Source organism: Salmo trutta, chromosome 21 (genome assembly GCF_901001165.1).
Source record: "Salmo trutta chromosome 21, fSalTru1.1, whole genome shotgun sequence".
Classification (NCBI taxonomy): domain Eukaryota; kingdom Metazoa; phylum Chordata; class Actinopteri; order Salmoniformes; family Salmonidae; genus Salmo; species Salmo trutta.
In genome coordinates, this window is record NC_042977.1 from 3204465 (window position 1) to 3224068 (window position 19604).

The 19604-nt window shown below is 42.4% G+C and overlaps 1 protein-coding gene across 5 annotated transcripts in view; it reads right to left on the reverse strand.

Moving 5' to 3' along the window:
- amph (amphiphysin) overlaps positions 1-19604 on the reverse strand; it is a 120218-nt gene that overhangs the window by 59784 nt on the left and 40830 nt on the right. For all 5 annotated transcript variants that reach the window (XM_029703968.1, XM_029703966.1, XM_029703969.1 and 2 more), the window contains exons 3-4: positions 16131-16185; positions 9635-9729 (exon numbers count right to left, since the gene is read on the reverse strand). In XM_029703968.1, coding sequence (XP_029559828.1) covers positions 9635-9729; positions 16131-16185 — 150 coding nt within the window. The remainder of the gene's footprint in view (positions 1-9634; positions 9730-16130; positions 16186-19604) is intronic.

Genomic DNA, 19604 nt, shown 5'->3' on the forward strand with positions numbered 1-19604 from the left:
CAACTGCCCCAAACTAACATACTGTATACTACATACTTAATGAGTATATACTACATACTATTAGTTCATTTTAGTATACTGTAAACAAACGGTGTCCTTTCAGTTGAGTGTACTAGCTCTTCATAAATTGATGCTGTTGCTATGCAACCTCTTGCTAGGTTGTTAGCGTAACAAATTACCAGCTGTACATTTTACGACTTCGGGTGTGTTAGTAAATTCAAATCTGGAGTGCCAGAGTGCGCTCTGGACGTTCGTAAATTCAGAGCGTTGTCATATTGTCCATTTGTAAATTCAAAGTGTTTTTTTGTGTGACTTTGAGTTTACAAATGGACAGTGTTTCGCACTCGGAGCGCACACAGGAAGCTAGGGCCGAGGAGGTGCGATTCGAGCGTTCTGAATTTACAACGGCAGTCAAGCACCCAAGCTAACGTTGGTTAGCTTGCTAGCTACTTCAAGACACAAATGAGAGAACACCTTATCTGACCAGTTTACTTGCCCTAGCAGAGATGGTTAGGCAGTTTTCATGTATTCCAGAGGGTTGGTGACTAACTGTGTTGCTGGCAACAATTTAATTACGCTTTTTTTTGCAAAAGTTTACTGACACCGGCCATATTCAACGGGTGTTGAGCACTCATAAATGCATCAGTTACGCTGCGCTCTGGTACACTCAGACTTGAGAACGCAAGATGACAATACCACTTAGCTAAGCTAAGAATGACGGGAATTATCAAGTCAATAAACGTTGGGTAGTTAGTTAGATAGCACATAGCTACTAATACATCACACTTGCCAGTATAATAACTAACTAACATACCGGTACATACTGCTGTAATGCATGCTATGTGGTTCGTAAGGATAGCGAAGCTAAGAAATTGTCAGCCAATATAACGTGTAAAGTAACTTATTCATTGCTCAACATCTTCTTAATAGTTGTCATAAGTAGTTAAAGCTATCAATTTGTTTCGGCTGCATATTTTCCGCCATTTTCCTCAAATCTGAAAACGCTGTGAAGCCACGTCCATTTTATGAACAATTGCATGATGAGACCTAAAAGCACAGAAACACTGTCCACTGCTTGTATCTACACCTTAACAACAAATCAATACAGGAAGCACATGTGGGAACAACTATATATTAATAATATACAATGGACAATTGGGCTTAAGGGACATGCGTGCACTTATAATTCTAACAGTTTTTTGTTAGTAGAGTATTTAATTGTCTTAAAATACAGTTCTATTTCTTTTTGTAAGATAAGAAAATGTGTTTTTTTTTGTAAATTTACATTTGTGAATATGAAATTTGGCAAAAAGAATAATGAAATGAATTATATAAAAATGTTTCAGCTTATTTCTATCATAGGTGAAGAATCCAAGCAGTACATCTCTCCACAATAGTGTAAGATCTTCATAAATGTGTTCAATTATAAATCTACTGATGTCTTGCCACCGTTTTCTTACATGAATACAATGCCAAAAAAGATGCAACACTGTTTCTGGGTGGTCATTACAAAAGGAGCAATTTGAGTTGATGTTTTCCTTGAACTTCTTCATATAGTGGTTGGCAGGATAATATTTATGAATCATTTTAAAGGAAACTTCCTTAATTTTGTTAACAAGTAGGTATGTGTGTGGCAACATCCAAACTTTTTTCCAACAGATATTATCAATAAATCCATTCCAATAAGGCATGACATAAGGTATAGATAGATACAACATCCTGCTGAAACAAGGTTCGTATCACTCTGTTGTTGGATGGTTCATCACACTGTTTAGATTCTATATCACTGATAGAGTGAACATTATTCAGTGAGTCAAAAAACATATCTGTGGATTCCTGAATGATCTGTCGGCCGGAAACCCCTCTCTCCATATATCAGTAAGATCAAACCTTTCCATAAGAGGTATTAAACCTAAATTCTGATGGCCTACCTGGGGGCCATCTATCAGTTGAATTATCTATAGTAATGTTAAAGTCCCCTCCTATCAATAATAACAAATTCGGAAATTTAGATAACCAATGAAGTATATGTTTCTCTATAGATTCAAGCAACTCATCATTCTCATGTTTGGTGTTGTACCCGTAGAAGTTTACAGTAATGATGTCATTGTAACTGATCACAAGACAAATAAAGTGGCCAAAGGGGTCACATTCCGAGTGTAGAATATTACCACCAAAGGTATTTTTCATTGTAGTGACATCAGTGGAGCGTTCAGATCCATGGGAAAGCCAAATATCGTTGCCCCACTGTGAACTCCAGAAGTTGGCATCAGCCGAAATTGAGTGAGACTCTTGAAAAAAGCAAAAATCTGTTTGAAATTGTTTAGTAAATAAAAATAAGGCCTTGCGCTTCACATTGTTTCGTAACCCCCTAGCATTAAGATAAATTATAGACAAAGACAAAACAACAAAAATTACATAAAAGTATAAACTGTAGTAGGATGAGTTTAGGATGAGCAGTGAACGTAAGCGATAAGGAACCAAGATCTGCACCATTTAAGTCAACTTAAAGTGAAAATAGCTTATTCCATAAACTTTGAGCTAGATGTTATCCGGCTTTTGAAATTCAACTCAACTGAAAATTATGTTCAAGACCAAACCAAGGGTTCTTTGTAGTAAGAGAGACTAAAAACCCTCTTTAGTGTAATCAGGAACTATTCTGAGAAATAAAATACAAAATAATAACTGAAATGAAAGGGTACCTACTATTTTAAGTGCATATGAAAATTGATCATACATTTTTTTTTTTATAAAAACATGTTTTACATATACATGTTCCTAAGACCATTTTCACTTGGAAATAAGTATTAATAACTAAATAGAACAATAACCATGTAAAGTCAGAACAGACCTGTGTGCCCTTTAAAACAGTATCTTAGTTACTGTATACATAAAAATAAATACATCTTTCAGTCTTCTTCGTAAGTTTGTAAACAAAATAGGCCTTCTGGTCATACAAGAACAAACCAATAAATTGAAGTACCCGAGTATTCCGAAAAATAGTCACCTGATGCTTGTTTGGTCAAGTTAAACAATACAAGGAAAATGAGAATACCATGGCCGAAACCATCAATCTGTTCTTTCTGGTGAGATTTTAGGGAGGAATACGGATTTCTGAACCGTTGATGAAGTAAGCAGCCTTTCCCTCATTTCGTGCTTTCTTGATCGTTGGCCACAACTTCCTTCTTTCTATGTCCTCCGGGCTGAGATGCTCGGTGAAACGCATGTCTGGGTTGGCGCCACCCCTTAGGTTGTGCCGTGGCGGAGATCTTTGTGGGCTATACTCGGCCTTGTCTCAGGATGGTAAGTTGGTGGTTGAAGGTATCCCTCTAGTGGTGTGGGGGCTGTGCTTTGGCAAAGTGGGTGGGGTTATATCCTGCCTGTTTGGCCCTGTCCGGGGGTATCATCGGATGGGGCCACAGTGTCTCCTGACCCCTTCTGTCTCAGCCTCCAGTATTTATGCTGCAGTAGTTTAGGTGTCGGGGGGCTAGGGTCAGTCTGTTATATCTGGACTATTTCTCCTGTCTTATCCGGTGTCCTGTGTGAATTTAAGTATGCTCTCTCTAATTCTCTCTTTCTTTCTTTCTCTCTCTCGGAGGACCTGAGCCCTAGGACCACCTGGCATGATGACTCCTTGCTGTCCCCAGTCCACCTGGCCATGCTGCTGCTCCAGTTTCAACTGTTCTGCCTGCGGCTATGGAACCCTGACCTGTTCACCGGACGTGCTACCAGACGTGCTACCTGTCCCAGACCTGCTGTTTTCAACTCTCTAGAGACAGCAGGAGCGGTAGAGATACTCTCAATGATCGGCTATGAAAAGCCAACTGACATTTACTCTTGAGGTGCTGACTTGATGCACCCTCGACAACTACTGTGATTATTATTATTTGACCATGTTGATAATTTATGAACATTTGAACATCTTGGCCATGTTCTGTTATAATCTCCACCCGGCACAGCCTGAAGCGGACTGGCCACCCATTGGCCTTTCTTTTGGAGATTTTCCTAGCCACCGTGCTTCTACACCTGCATTGCTTGCTGTTTGGGGTTTTAGGCTGGGTTTCTGTACAGCACTTTGAGATATCAGCTGATGTAAGAAGGGCTATATAAATACATTTGATTTGATTTGATACCATGGCTCTGAAGGAAGGCATTCTTCATAGCAGCTTTCCAGACAGCATCCCTTTAGAATCTGGCAGTGAAGAGGATGATGATAACCCTTGGTCTTGAATCATTTTGCTGTTGCCCCCCTCTCATTTTCACATCCTTGATTTCACCACATGCGAACTCCACAGTCTTTTTCAAGCCTTTGATAACCATGGTGTTCGCGCCTACCATTTTCTCAATGGCGTCAGACCTGGAGTTGATGAGTAAGGAGAGGGTAGCCACAATGTCAGAGGTCATGTTGGGTTTCTTGGAGGGTGGAGGTTTGCACGGAGTAACCGGTAAAGAGGGGAATTCATCATCTTCAACAGCATTCGAAAGCATGATATTATCCATAGGGCAAGCGTAGTTATGGCAGTTGTCTATAAGCACGTTTCTCTCTTGTTGATTAGCAATAGAACGGCTAGCTTTTTCCTTTTTTTGTCACGACTTCGTATGGACAATTGGATAAATTATCCAATTCTTATTCCAGTCACAGGAAAGTTCTTATATCTTGAACAAATAAAAACAGTAATAGTAATGACTGTAAACTTGTTTTTTCACAATCTTTCTGAAGTTTGGTGCAGAGCTCGGTAAAAACGTGTCTGTTCAAGCCGCCATCTTGGCACCTTCCGTCTACTGCTTGTATACTTCATATTTTGGCAAATGTAGTACGACATCTGGGAACTTTTGGCATACTAAACTCAGCAAAAAAAGAAAAAGAAACGTCCTCTCACTGTCAACTGCGTTTATTTCCAGCAAACTTAACATGTGTAAATATTTGTATGAACATAAGAAGATTCAACAACTGAGACATAAACTGAACAAGTTACACAGACATGTGACTAACAGAAATGGAATAATGTGTCCCTGAACAAGGTGGGGGGGGTCAAAAGTAACAGTCAGTATCTGGAGTGGCCACCAGCTGCTTTAAGTACTGCAGTGCATCTCCTCCTCATGGACTGCACCAGATTTGCCAGTTCTTGCTGTGAGATGTTACCCCACTCTTCCGCCAAGGCACCAGCAAGTTCCCGGACATTTCTGGGGGGAATGGCCCTAGCATTCACCCTCCGATCCAACAGCTCCCAGACATGCTCAATGGGATTGAGATCCGGGCTCTTCGCTGGCCATGGCAGAACACTGACATTCCTCTCTTGCAGGATATCATGGACAGAACGAGCAGTATGGCTGGTGGCATTGTCATGCTGGAGGGTCATGTCAGGATGAGCCTGCAGGAAGGGTACCACATGAGGGAGGAGGATGTGTTCGTTGTAACGCACAGTGTTGAGATTGCCTGCAATGACAACAAGCACAGTCCGGTGATGCTGTGACACACCGCCACAGACCATGACGAACCCTCCACCTCCAAATCGATCCGGCTCCAGGGTACAGACTGCTCTTCCCTGTGTCACGGAGGCTCTCCGCACTGCTAAAGCTAACTCTCTCTCCTCTGCTCTCATCCTTCTAGATCTATCTGCTGCCTTTGATACTGTGAACCATCAGATCCTCCTCTCCGAGTTGGGCATCTCCGGCGCGGCTCACTCTTGGATTGCGTCCTACCTGACAGGTCGCTCCTACCAGGTGGCGTGGCAAGAATCCGTCTCCACACCACGTGCTCTCACCACTGGTGTCCCCCAGGGCTCAGTTCTAGGCCCTCTCCTATTATCGCTATACACCAAGTCACTTGGCTCTGTCATATCCTCACATGGTCTCTCCTATCATTGCTACGCAGACGACACACAATTAATCTTCTCCTTTCCCCCCTTCTGATAACCAGGTGCCGAATCGCATCTCTGCATGTCTGGCAGACATATCAGTGTGGATGACTGGATCACCACCTCAAGCTGAACCTCGGCAAGACGGAGCTGCTCTTCCTCCCGGGGAAGGACTGCCCATTCCATGATCTCGCCATCTCGGTTGACAACTCCATTGTGTCCTCCTCCCAGAGTGCTAAGAGCCTTGGCGTGACCCTGGACAACACCCTGTCGTTCTCCGCTAACATCAAGGCAGTGACCTGATCCTGTAGGTTCATGCTCTACAACATTCGCAGAGTACGACCCTGCCTTACACAGGAAGCGGCGCAGGTCCTAATCCAGGCACTTGTCATCTCCCATCTGGATTACTGCAACTCGCTGCTGGCGGGGCTCCCTGCCTGTGCCATTAAGCCCCTACAACTCATCCAGAACGCCGCAGCCCGTCTGGTGTTCAACCTTCCCAAGTTCTCTCACGTCACCTCGCTCCTCCGCACACTCCACTGGCTTCCAGTTGAAGCTTGCATCTGCCTACGGAGCTGTGAGGGGGACGGCACCTCCGTACCTTCAGGCTCTGATCAGTCCCTGCACCCAAAGAAGGGCACTGCGTTCATCCACCTCTGGCCTGCTCGCCTCCCTACCTCTGCGGAAGCACAGTTCCCGCTCAGCCCAGTCAAAACTGTTCGCTGCTCTGGCACCCCAATGGTGGAACAAGCTCCCTCACGACGCCAGGACAGCAGAGTCAATCACCACCTTCCGGAGACACCTGAAACCCCACCTCTTTAAGGAATACCTGGGATAGGATAAAGTAATCCTTCTAACCCTACCCCCTACCCCCCCTAAGTCGCTCTGGATAAGAGCGTCTGCTAAATGACGTAAATGTAAATGTAAATGTACAGGCCTTGGTGTAACGCTCATTCCTTCAACGATAAATGCGAATCTGACCATCCCCCCTGGTGAGATAAAACTGCGACTCATCAGTGAAGAGCACTTTTTGCCAGTCCTGTCTGGTCCTGTAACGGTGGGTTTGTGCCCATAGGCGATGATGTTGATGGTGAGGACCTGCCTTACAACAGGCCTACAAGCCCTCAGTCCAGCCTCTCTTAGCCTATTGCGGACAGTCTGAGCACAGATGGAGGGATTGTGCGTTCCTGGTGTAACTCAGGCAGTTGTTGTTGCCATCCTGTACCTGTCCTGCAGGTGTGATGTTCAGATGTATCGATCCTGTGCAGGTGTTGTTACACGTGGTATGCCACTGCAAGGATGATCAGCTGTCCGTCCTGTTTCCCTGTAGCGCTGTATTTAGACGTCTCACAGTACGGACATTGCAATTTATTGCCCTGGCCACATCTGCAGTCCTCATGTCAGTCCTAATGCCAACCGCATTATCTACCTAGAGAATTCTCTTTGATTATAATCACAGCCGCATATATCCCCCCCAAGCAGACACATCGATGGCCCTGAACAAACTTCATTTGACTCTATGTAAACTGGAAACCACATATCCTGAGGCTGCATTTATTGTAGCTGGGGATTTTAACAAGCCTAATCTAAAAACAAGGCTCCCTAAATTCTATCAGCATATCGATTGCGCAACCAGGGCTGGCAAAGCCCTCAATCATTGTTATTCTAACATCCGCGATGCGTTTAAGGCCCTCCCCCGCTCTCCTTTCGGAAAAGCTGACCACAACTCCATTTTGTTGCTTCCAGCCTATAGACAGAAACTAAAACAGGAAGCTCCCGCGCTCAGGTCTGTTCAACGCTGGTCCGACCAATCGGATTCCACGCTTCAAGATCGCTTCGATCACGTGGACTGGGATATGTTCCGCATTGCGGCGAACAACAACAGTGATGAATACGTTGATTCGGTGAGCGGGTTTATTAGCAAGTGCATCGACGATGTCGTACCGTGGATTGATGGATTGATGGCAGCATTCGAGCAAAGCTGAAAGCGCGAACCACTGCTTTTAACCTCTATGGGACCAGAGGGACGAATTCGTCCCACCTACGTAACAGCCAGTTGAATCCTGTGGCGCGATTTTTAAAACGTTTGAAATACTATTACTTCAATTTCTCAAACATATGACTATTTTACAGCTATTTAAAGACAAGACTCTTGTTAATCTAACCACACTGTCCGATTTCAAAAAGGCTTTACAACGAAAGCAAAACATTAGATTATGTCAGCAGAGTACCCAGCCAGAAATAATCTGACACCCATTTTTTTTCAAGAATTTGTGGGTTTTTGTTTGTCCACCCGCCTCTTGAGGATTGACCACAAGTTCTCAATGGGATTAAGGTCTGGGGAGTTTCCTGGCCATGGACCCAAAATATTGATGTTTTGTTCCCCAAGCCACTTAGTTATCACTTTTGCCTTATGGCAAGGTGCTCCATCATGCTGGAAAAGGCATTGTTCGTCACCAAACTGTTCCTGGATGGTTGGGAGAAGTTGCTCTCGGAGGACGTGTTGGTACCATTTCTTTATTCATGGCTGTGTTCTTAGGCAAAATTGTGAGTCAGCACACACCCTTGGTTGAGAAGCAACCCCACACATGAATGGTCTCAGGATGCTTTACTGTTGGCATGACACAGGACTGATGGTAGCGCTCACCTTGTCTTCTCCGGACAAGCTTTTTTCCGGATGCACCAAACAATCGGAATGGGGATTCATCAGAGAAAATAACTTTACCCCAGTGCTCAGCAGTCCAATCCCTGTACCTTTTGCAGAATATCAGTCTGTCCCTGATGTTTTTCCTGGAGAGAAATGGTTTCTTTGCTGCCCTTCTTGACACCAGGCCATCCTTCAAAAGTCTTTGCCTCACTGTGCGTGCAGATGCACTCACACTTGCCTGCTGCCATTCCTGAGCAAGCTCTGTACTGGTGGTGCCCCGATCCCGCAGCTGAATCAACTTTAGGAGACGGTCCTGGTGCTTGCTGGACTTTCTTGCGCGCCCTAAAGCCTTCTTCAGAACAATTCAAAATCCCAAAAAAGAATCAAACAAACAAGCAAGCCGTCTGGTGAGTATCAATTGACCTTTGATCCATAAGATTACATTCATATGGAGTTGGTCTCCCCTTTTTTTATGCTGTCTATGTATTCTCTAAGTATGCTGCCTATGTATGCTTGGCCGAGATAGAAACGTGCTCACATACAGTATGTATTATCTACCATTTTAGATCATTTTGGACCACAGTGTGTGGAGCCGTGGTCCTGTGGTAACACTCCTGGTTCCATGCACATATGCAATTTTCTGCCTGAGACTGGGGTTCAATCCATTTGTACTTACCTCTCAATGCGTCTCCACTTTTTCTAATATTTTTGTCAATAAAGCATAACAAAATATGAAAGGAGAGTGACTCTCCTGTCTCCTTTAAAAAATATAATAAAAATATAATTATGGACCTTCGGCTAATGGAGATGCAAAAAATTAAGAAAGAATTTAGGCTAACATGATTCATTTCAGACTAAAGCAAAATCATAAATACTGATAAGTGATCATGCCTCTCCCACTATAAATTACTGACATACAGGTATGAAAACCCAGAGAGAATCATGACTTCTGAGTGAACCAGAACAGAAACTCAATCAATCACGTGTGCCTTACAGTATCTGGAGTGAGTGCTCCTAGCCAATCACATATGGTCGCATTGAAAATCTACCATTACCAATAAACGAAAGACTGAAAGAACAGAGGGATATGAGAATGAAAGAAGAAGAAAAGTAGGCATGTGGCGCTCACCTTCCCGATGCTCAAGACATCGTCCTTCCCGTGCCAGTCCGGCTCGTAGACTTCATGTAGGGACTCTGTCAGGTTCATGGAAGCCTGTTGCATTGCTAGAAGACACCATCAACATGATAAGGGCTTAATTCAACCCAGTGGAACAAGTTCCTAGACACAGATCAAGCCTAGTTCTGGATTTAAGAGAATTTCCAATGAAGATGATCCATTTCCAACACTCTTGAGTCCAGGACTAGGTTTAAAACAAACCAATAGCGCTGTACTGCCCTACCAAACAAAGAAAAAATGATGATCAAATCGCTTTGAGCAGATGATGGAGATCAAAGTGCATGGTCAGCAAAAAAAAAGGAAGACAGAACACTGCCATGTTGACCTGGGGCTGTATCCATAAATCATCTCAGAGTATGAGTGCTGATCTACGATCTGTCCATATAATCGTATTCATTATGATCGAAAAGGAAAAACTGATATTAGATCAGCATCATAGTATACATAATTTTAGTCTGTAAAAATAGAATAGTTGTGTGAAAATATCAGCTTGATTCCCCTTGCAGGAGCTGACCAGTCATAATGAAACAAATATGTTCATTTGTATATTTTACATTTTAGTCATTTAGCAGACATTCAGTTAATGCATTGAAGTACAACAACCACTTGTGCATTCTCATTTCGATGCCAAACCCACCACTGGTATGCTTGGCCAAAGAACTCTATTTTCATGTCCTCCAATAAATGTTAACATTCTAAACAGCACTGACACTTGGATTGGAATCGGTGCTTTAGTCAGATGACATGAAAATTGAGCTCTTTGGCCACGCACACCAGTGGTGGGTTTGGCGTCGAAATGAGAATGCATGAGCAGAAAAAAATAACATACCTACTGTAAAATATGGTGGTAGGGGGCTATTTTGCTTCCCCTGGTACTGGGGCCCTTGTTAAGGTCAACAACTTTACCCAGTACCAGGATATTTTTGCCATAAACCTGGTTGCCTCTGCCAGGAGGCTGACACTTGGCCGCAAGTGGATCTTCCAGTAAGACAATAACCCCAAGCACACATCAAAATCCACAAAGAAATGGTTAATTGGCCACAAAAATCTACATTTTGCAATGGCCATCTCAGTCCACGGACTTGAAACCCATTGCAAACCTATGGTTTGAATTGAATAGGACAGTCCAAATGCACAGACGAAGGATATACAAGGATCTGTAAGGATTCTGTATGGAGGAATGGTCTAAGATCCCCCCCCCATGTGTTCTTCAACTCATAAAACATTTTACAAAAATATTAACCAAAGGTTATTATAGTCTTGTGTTTTCATATTCGTTTTTATTTCTATTAGTTTTCAGATTTTTGTTTAGTTTCAGTTAGTTTTCAGATCCACTTTACTAGTTTTTATTTAGTTTCAGTTTTATAAAAACATTTCTATTTCATTTTTATATTATTTAGTTTTAGTTTTAGTGTTAGTGTTAGGGACAGAAAGTAGCCCATGCTTGGGAGGCTAGGAGCCATTTAAGTGTTGTATAGTTAAAGTGCTTTTGGTGGTCACTTTCTGCCAGTGTGTGGCAGTAATGCAGGTTTAAAGGTAGACTCAGTGAGATGACGTACAGTAGATGCACAAAGTAAACAATTGTAGTGGGTAAACAACCAGGAGTGTTCTCCACTGTTTTGGTCCCGTAGCTACCACGTTGTGGCAGCGTGCACATACAGACACTCCGTGTGACTGTGAGAGCAAAGTTTTGCATTATGCTCATCTCAATGGGCGCGTTCGAGCGGATCAATTTTGTCAAGTCGTCACCGCCTTTCAAAGTGTGTTGCAGTCTGGGGATAAAAAAATTGTCTAACTTGCGCCTACATGTCAACTGCATAAACTTTACAAAAATCCTGTGATCAAAGGTCATGAAGTTTTGACTGCAGTCGACTGTAAGTTTCTTCATTTGCCCTTCGCCAACTTCATTCTGCAGCTATTTCCTGCATTGTGTACAATAAAATAAAATAAAATAAAATAACATCAAATTGATCAGAAATACAGTGTACACATTGTTAATGTTGTAAATTACTATTGTAGCTGGAATATCTACATAGCAAAACACCAGTCTCAAAGTCAACAGTGAAGAGGCGACTCGGTGATGCTGGCCTTCTAGGCAGAGTTCCTCTGTCCACTGTCTGTGTTCTTTTGCTCATCTTCATTTTTTATTTTTATTGGCCAGTCTGTGATATAGTTTTTTCTTTGCAACTCTGCCTAGAAGGCCAGTATCCCGGAGTCGCCTCTTCACTGTTGACGTTGAGACTGGTGTTTTGCGGGTACTATTTAATGAAGCTGCCAGTTGACAACTTATGATGCGTCTGTTTCTCAAACTAGACACTCTAATGTACTTGTCCTCTTGCTCAGTTGTGCACCGGGGCCTCCCACTCCTCTTTCTATTCTGGTTAAAGCCAGTTTGCACTGTTCTGTGAAGGGAGTAGTACACAGCATTGTACGAGATCTTCAGTTTCTTGGCAATTTCTCACATGTAATAGCCTTCATTTCTCAGAACAATAATAGCCTGACGAGTTTCAGAAGAAAGTCCTTTGTTTCTGGCCATTTTGAGCCTGTATTCAAACCCACAAATGCTGATGCTCCAGATACTCAACTAGTCTAAAGAAGGCCAGTTTTATTGCTTCTTTAATCAGAACAACAGTTTTCCGCTGTGCTAGCATAATTGCAAAAGGGTTTTCTAATGATCAATTAGCCTTTTAAAATTATAAACTTGGATTAGCTAACACAATGTGCCATTGGAACACAGGAGTGATGGTTGCTGATAATGGGCCTCTGTACGCCTATGTAGATATTCCATTAAAGAATCAGCCGTTTCCAGCTACAATAGTAATTTACAACATTAACAATGTCTACACTGTATTTCTGATCAATTTGATGTTATTTTAATGGACAAAAAATGTACTTTTCTTTCAAAAACCAAAACACATTTCTAAGTGACCCCAAACTTTTGAACGGTAGTGTATATTTTTTTATACCTACAGTGGTCCTAATATTCCAAATCAAATGGCTAAATGATCAATTTTATGACCATCTTAAAACAATTCCATATGTTAGCTTAGTAGATATTGCGATCTAAGGGCTTAGACCTACAGAGGTTAGGGTGTTTTATGAGACTCTCGAGAAGGATGACCAATGACGTGACTTAAACTGGAACCAATTTGCTCTGATTCATGTGTACAGTGGATATATTCAAATAAATGTGATATTTACACAACAACAACAAAAAAGCTTGAAAACCCCATTAGAAAATACATTTGAATTTTGCCCCCCCAGAAAACTAAGACTGAACATAATTATTTCATTTTGGAGTCAAATATAATAGTTTCAGTATATATACATTATTTTATATCAGTTTACTAAATTGTTTTTTTTGTTGTTTTAGTTTACAATAATAATCTTGAGACGAACAACCACCGATATAAACGAAAACATTTTTAGAACTGTATTGTTAGCATTTTAATGTAGGGCTATAGGGAAGACCGGTCATGTGGAGATGTTCCTATTGAATTTTTTTTTTTTTTTTAAGTTGCTAACTTGTTTAATAAGCTTAGTAAAGATTTTTTTAGGGGACCCTACATGGGGCCCAGACCCCAAGTTTGGGGACCACTGTACTAACCTCTATCTCTGCTTGCTTCCTCTCTCTCTTTGTCTCCTCTGCTTTCCCCTGCATGCATTGCAGCCTGCCTCAGCCTCACCTATGAGTACCACACCCAGTCATTGGCCACATCCCTGTCTGTCTCAGTAGGCTACTCTCTGTAAAGCAAAATTATTATGAGAACTTAGTAGCTGCATTTTTTCAACTGCTGAGGCAGGCTCCGTTTAATGTTAGCTTCTTACTTCATTCTTCTAGCTTGCTAAATAATACTAGCCAGAATAGAACTCCGACCTGGGGTACCTCAGGCCCTAGGCACGTGATGCGAGAGGGCGGCGTTAGCTGTTTTAGAGAGTGGTGAGTGTGCTGCTAAAAAGAAAAACCACGAGGCAAATTTTGGGGGATGCAAACCACTTTTCATGAGTCCACTCATTCGCAAAGACGCAGGCGTGTTAGAAATCAGTCAGATCAAGAATATAAGCGTTCTGAACTTTGATCAATGCTGGGAGCAATATTAAGATGTTGACCCGTAATTTATTATCTTTATTGTGTACAAAATGTAGATATTTTTATTATAATATTTTTTGAATAATTAGAAAAAGAATACCAAGGTCTGGACGTCGGTGTCCTCATGTAGTTACGGCCCTACAGGGGTGTCAATCATTTTGACCCCTACCTTTTAGAGAAAAAAAGTATTACAAATCTCTTTCTCTGAGCAATTGTATTAGTATAAAATAATATCATTTCCCCATTTTTTGGATCAGACAATATAGCTCCGTTTTTGAATTATGTATACAGTCATTTTTGCTCATCTTTATCAAAGGTGTCAATCAATTTGGACCCCACTGTAGGTAAATAGGTTACTGTTCATGAAAGTACATATGAGCATCATACACAATATGGCATGTGAGGGCTTTCTGTCTTAATACTTTGTGTTTTTCTGTTGATCCAGCACACATGTAACATTCCAAGAAGTGGATATAAATCACATATCTTTCAGAAGTGAAAATAAAACGATCTTCCAAATTAAAGCAGTTGCTATTCGTGTTGACTTTCCACTGTAGGTGTTTAGATATAGGCTCACATACTAAGTCTTGTGGGAGGGCACATATGTTCAAAGGATTAGATGACTGCCATGCTCTAGTGTGTGCGTATGTGTTTGAGTGTGCGCGTGTGCACATGTACGGTGCATTCGGGAAAGTATTCAGACGCCTTGACTTTTTCAAAATGTTGTTACGTTACAGCCTTATGGATGAAATAGTTTTTTCCCCCTCATCAATCTACACACAATACCCCGTAATGACAAAGCAAAAAGAGGTTTAGAGACATTTTAGCAAATGTATTAAAAATAAAAAACTGATATCACATTTAGATAAGTAAATGTCTTCTTGGGTATGACGCTACAAGCTTGGCACACCTGTATTTGGGGAGTTACTCCCATTCTTCTCTGCAAATTGTCTCAAGCTCTGCCAGGTTGGATTGGGAGCGTTGCTGCACAGCTATTTTCACCACTTTCTTTTTTTCTCTCCAGAGATAGGGCTCAAGTCCGGGCTCTGGCTTGGCCACTCAAGGACAATCAGAGACTTGTCCCGAAGCCACTCCTGCGTTGTATTGGCGGTGTACTTAGGGTCATTGTCCTGTTGGAAGGTGAACCTTCGCCCCAGTCTGAGTTCCTGAGAGCTCTTGATCAGGTTTTCATCAAGGATCTCTCTGTACTTTGCTCCATTCATCTTTCCCTCGATCCTGATTGGTCTCCCAGTCCCTGCCGCTAAAAAATATCCCCACAGCATGATGCTGCCACCACCATTCTTCACCGTAGGGATGGTGCCAGGTGTCCTCCAGACGTGAGGCTTGGCATTCAGGCCAAAGAGTTCAATCTTGGTTTTATCAAACCAGAGAATGTTGTTTCTCATGGTCTGAGAGTCTTTAGGTGCCTTTTGGCAAACTCCAAGTGTGCTTTCATGTGCCTTTCACTGAGGAGTGGCTTCCATCTGGCCACTCTACCATAAAGGCCTGATTGGTGGTGGTGCAGAGATGGTTGTCCTTCTGGAAGGTTCTCCCATCTCCAATGAGGAACTCTGGAGCTTTGTCAGAGTGACCATCGGGTTCTTGGTCACCTCCCTGACCAAGGCCCTTCTCCCCCAATTGCTCAGTTTGGCCGGGCGGCCAGCTCTAGGAAGAGTCTTGGTGGTTGCAAACTTCTTCCATTTAAGAAAGATGGAGGCCACTGTGTTCTTGGGGACCTTAAAAGCTGCCGAAATGTTTGGTACCCTTCCCCAGATCTGTGCCTCGACACAATCCTGTCTCGGAGCTCTACAGACAATTCCTTCGACCTCATGGTTTGGTTTTTGCTCTGACATGCACTGTCAACTGTGGGACCTTATATAGACAGGTATGTTCCTTTCCAAAGCATGTCCAATCAATTGAATTTACAGCAGGTGGACTCCAATCAAGTCATCTCAAGGATGATCGTTGGAAACAAGATGCACCTGAGGTCAATTTCGAGTATCATAGCAAAGGGTCTGAATACTTATGTAAATAAGGTATTTCTCTTTTAAATTTTGTTATAAATTTGCAAAAAATTCTAAAAACCTGTTTTCGCTTTGTCATTATGGGGTGTTGTGTGTAGATTGATGAAGAAAAACATTACATTTAATCCATTTTAGAATAAGGCTGTAACGTAACAAAATGTGGAAAAAGTCAACGGGTCTGAATTCTTTTCCAATGCCCTGTATATGTGTATTTTCACCTATGAGTGAATGTGTGTCTTGCGTAAGCATTTGCTCTGCTGAGGCTTGCCTTGTACAGCTTGCCAGGTATGTGTGTGTACGTGTGTGTGTGTGTGTGTGTGTGTGTGTGCCTCACCTTTTACAGCCGCCAGATATGCCTTCATCTCCCTCTGCAGCCGGGAGCCCTCTGTCTGTAGAGAGAACAAATACATGAGGCTGAGTGTCACACACACACACACACACACACACACACACACGCTTTACTGGAAGAACAGTTACCAAATTGGTATATATGCCAACCCCCACATGCATCACACAAGTTGTGTATTGAAACGAATGTTAACGTAATGTAAAATGTCACACATCCTTCCAGAAGTAATAGGCTGTACCAAATTACATCATATATTTACTCCCAAGACTGATCTCAAACCAGTTGCAAAGATAAGCAATCTTTCAGTTTGATTTAGTGTCAGGGGATGAGGCTAAAAATAGATTTGTCTCAGAAAGCAATAATATTAGCCATTATTCCTTTCGTTTATTAATGTATAGTTCTGTATATTAATTTTAAAGAGGTGCATAATGATTTTACCTAGCTGAACATTTTGGAAGAACTGATTGCAAACATTCCATTATGGCCATGGTAGGTAAATCATCCTGTAATTTTAGGACCATGGACAGGGGATGGCCAGTTGAGGGTTACTCATGCCTACACACAAACATTCCATTATGGCCATGGTAGGTAAATAATGCTGTAATTTTAGGACCATGGACAGGGGATGGCCAGTTGAGGGTTACTCATGCCTACACACAAACATTCCATTATGGCCATGGTAGGTAAATAATGCTGTAATTTTAGGACCATGGACAGGGGATGGCCAGTTGAGGGTAACTCATGCCTACACACAAACATTCCATTATGGCCATGGTAGGTAAATAATGCTGTAATTTTAGGACCATGGACAGGGGATGGCCAGTTGAGGGTTACTCATGCCTATAAACAAACATTTTGTCCATGGTCCTGAAATGGCAGCACTGCTTGTACAGTGATGCAGTGCAATGGGAGTACAGTGATGCAGTGCTATGGGAGTAAGGGGTTTAATGATATTTTATGAAGACAACAGTGTCCCATAGCTTTTTCTCATTCAGACTTTGCTAGCTTTGCGTGGCATAGCATATCATCTTGTTTACATCAATGGAGCTGGAGGCTTGTAAATGTCATGTATTTCAGAAAGAGCTTGTTCTCATTCTGCAAATGTAATGTTATACAAACTTTGAACTTATGCTGGAACATGTGTCGGATATTGACAGGTTGGGATCGGGACCCTGTGGGTATAACCAGGTACAGTAAGAAATGTTGACCCACTAGTCCTTGTAGTGGTGTAATTTGCACACTATAACTTAATATGCATGTAATTTAGTTGTACAGTGCTTTTCAAGCCATCTTAGCTTTGCCTGGTACTTACCATTATGACTTCTAGGTTATAGCTTTTCCTAGCTTTGCATGGCATTTAGGTTTGGCTATACAATCCTTGAAATATTTGCATACTGTCACTGTATCACACATTTTGTGTGCTCTCCATAGCTTTGAGTGCTATTAACACACATTTTGTGTGCTCTCCATAGCTTTGAGTGCTATATACATTTTGGGGTTAAGACTTCAGCCTTCCTTGCTTTGCATGCCATTTGTTCCCATTTTACACATTTTGTATTGAATTTGTGTTTTCCCTAGCTTTGAACCGTTTTCTGGTTTCAGCCTTCCTAGCTGTAGCTCACCCTTGTATTTACCATATGAAAAATGCTGTATTGAATTCACAGCTTTTCCAAGCTTTGCATGGTATTCCCCGTCTGACACATTTCCGGGGGTTTGGACCGCTGCCTTGTTAGCACGGCGTGGTCCGTGGTCTTTGCAAAACCTGGCTGGAGTAGCGTTAGCAACAGCAGAAGTGGCGGTACCAGCCGCTGTAGTGCCAGCCCTCCAGTTTGACACAGCGCTCAAGTGTGACGTTTCCCCTAGGTACAGATCTAGGATCAGCTTCCCCTAACCTTAACCATTAGTGGGGAAATGCTAAACTTCACCCTGTTCCTAGCAAAATGGTGGTGGGGGTGGTACCAGCTGCTGTAATACCAGCTGCTGTAATGCCAGCTCTGATTCATGATGCTTTTGCACAGCGGAGCGGGGTGAATCAACCTCAGGCTACTGCGGGGGAGCTGGAAATTTAGCACCGAGTATCTCCCCTCTGGACTGCTGCCGCTTAATTTGCATACACACACACAAAGACACACAGACACACTAGAGTGCATAAGTAGGTAATCTTGCTATGCACACCCTCACACAGACACGCACACACTCGCTCAAAAAAAACATACACGTGTAACGAGGGTTAGTGTGCTGCTAACAGCTTAGCTTCCTCAACTGTCCGACTGACCCATACTGGGCTTGAACCAGTGATCCTCTGCTTCACAAAACAATGTGCAAACCAATTGAGCCATACAAAATGTACCTCTTTGATGACTCCATCGGCGACATTTCAAGCTAGCTGTGGAGTGAGCTTACGGTACATTCTTAACTCCATTACACATGCATAATAAATAACGTGATATATGCATGTGTACACGCGCGCACACACACACACACACACACACACACACAGTCTCTCTGAAAGACCCACCACAGCAACCTATGAATATTTACCATTCGGGTCTAAACTGACACAAATTAACCACTAAATGTCACTTTTGGCTATGGCTGTATCCTACACAGCAGAGAGATGCATCTAAATTCTCCAGCTGCCATTTTGATCTACTGCTCAGGTCTACCAGTGTCATCAGTATTCGGACTTGCATCAGAATGCAACGAGCGCTACAATGTGGAGAGGAGGGACTGGAAGTGGACAGATGGATGGGACAGAGTTAAGACATAGATAGGGATGATAAAGAGCCAAAGAGGGGACACCCCTTTAACGAATGTTTAACATTAAATGTTCACAGGGAGAGATTTGAAAGAGGCAAATGTAGAGAGCGGATATAGAGAGCAGTGAGGGAGAGGAAAAGAGGGAAGAGAAAAAGGGAGGAGGGGAAAGGGTAAGGAAGGCCAGTTTACTATGTAAAACCACCCTGGTGTTATTAAGCACTCTAATCAGGATTATATAGGACAGGTGGGGAGACAGGGAGAGAGAGGTGGGGAGACAGGTAGAGAGAGGTGGGGAGACAGGGAGAGAGTGATGGGGAGACGGAGAGAGAGCTTTGTGATTTCAAAAAAGCTTTGAGGGCCTGCTATACAAATTGGGGGAAAAACATAAGACATTATAAAATTCATGTACATAAACAAGTGTGCAGTTAAAATTGACAAAAAAATGCACACATTTCTTTCCACAGGGCTGGGGGGTGAGACAAGGACGCAGCTTAAGCCCCACCTTCTTCAACATATACAGTTGAAGTCGGAAGTTTACATACACCTTAGCCAAATACATTTAAACTCAGTTTTTCACAATTCCTGACCTTTAATCCTAGTAAAAATTCCCAGCCTTAGGTCAGTTAGGATCACCACTTTATTTTAAGAATGTGAAATGTCAGAATAATAGTAGAGAAGGATTTATTTCAGCTTTTATTT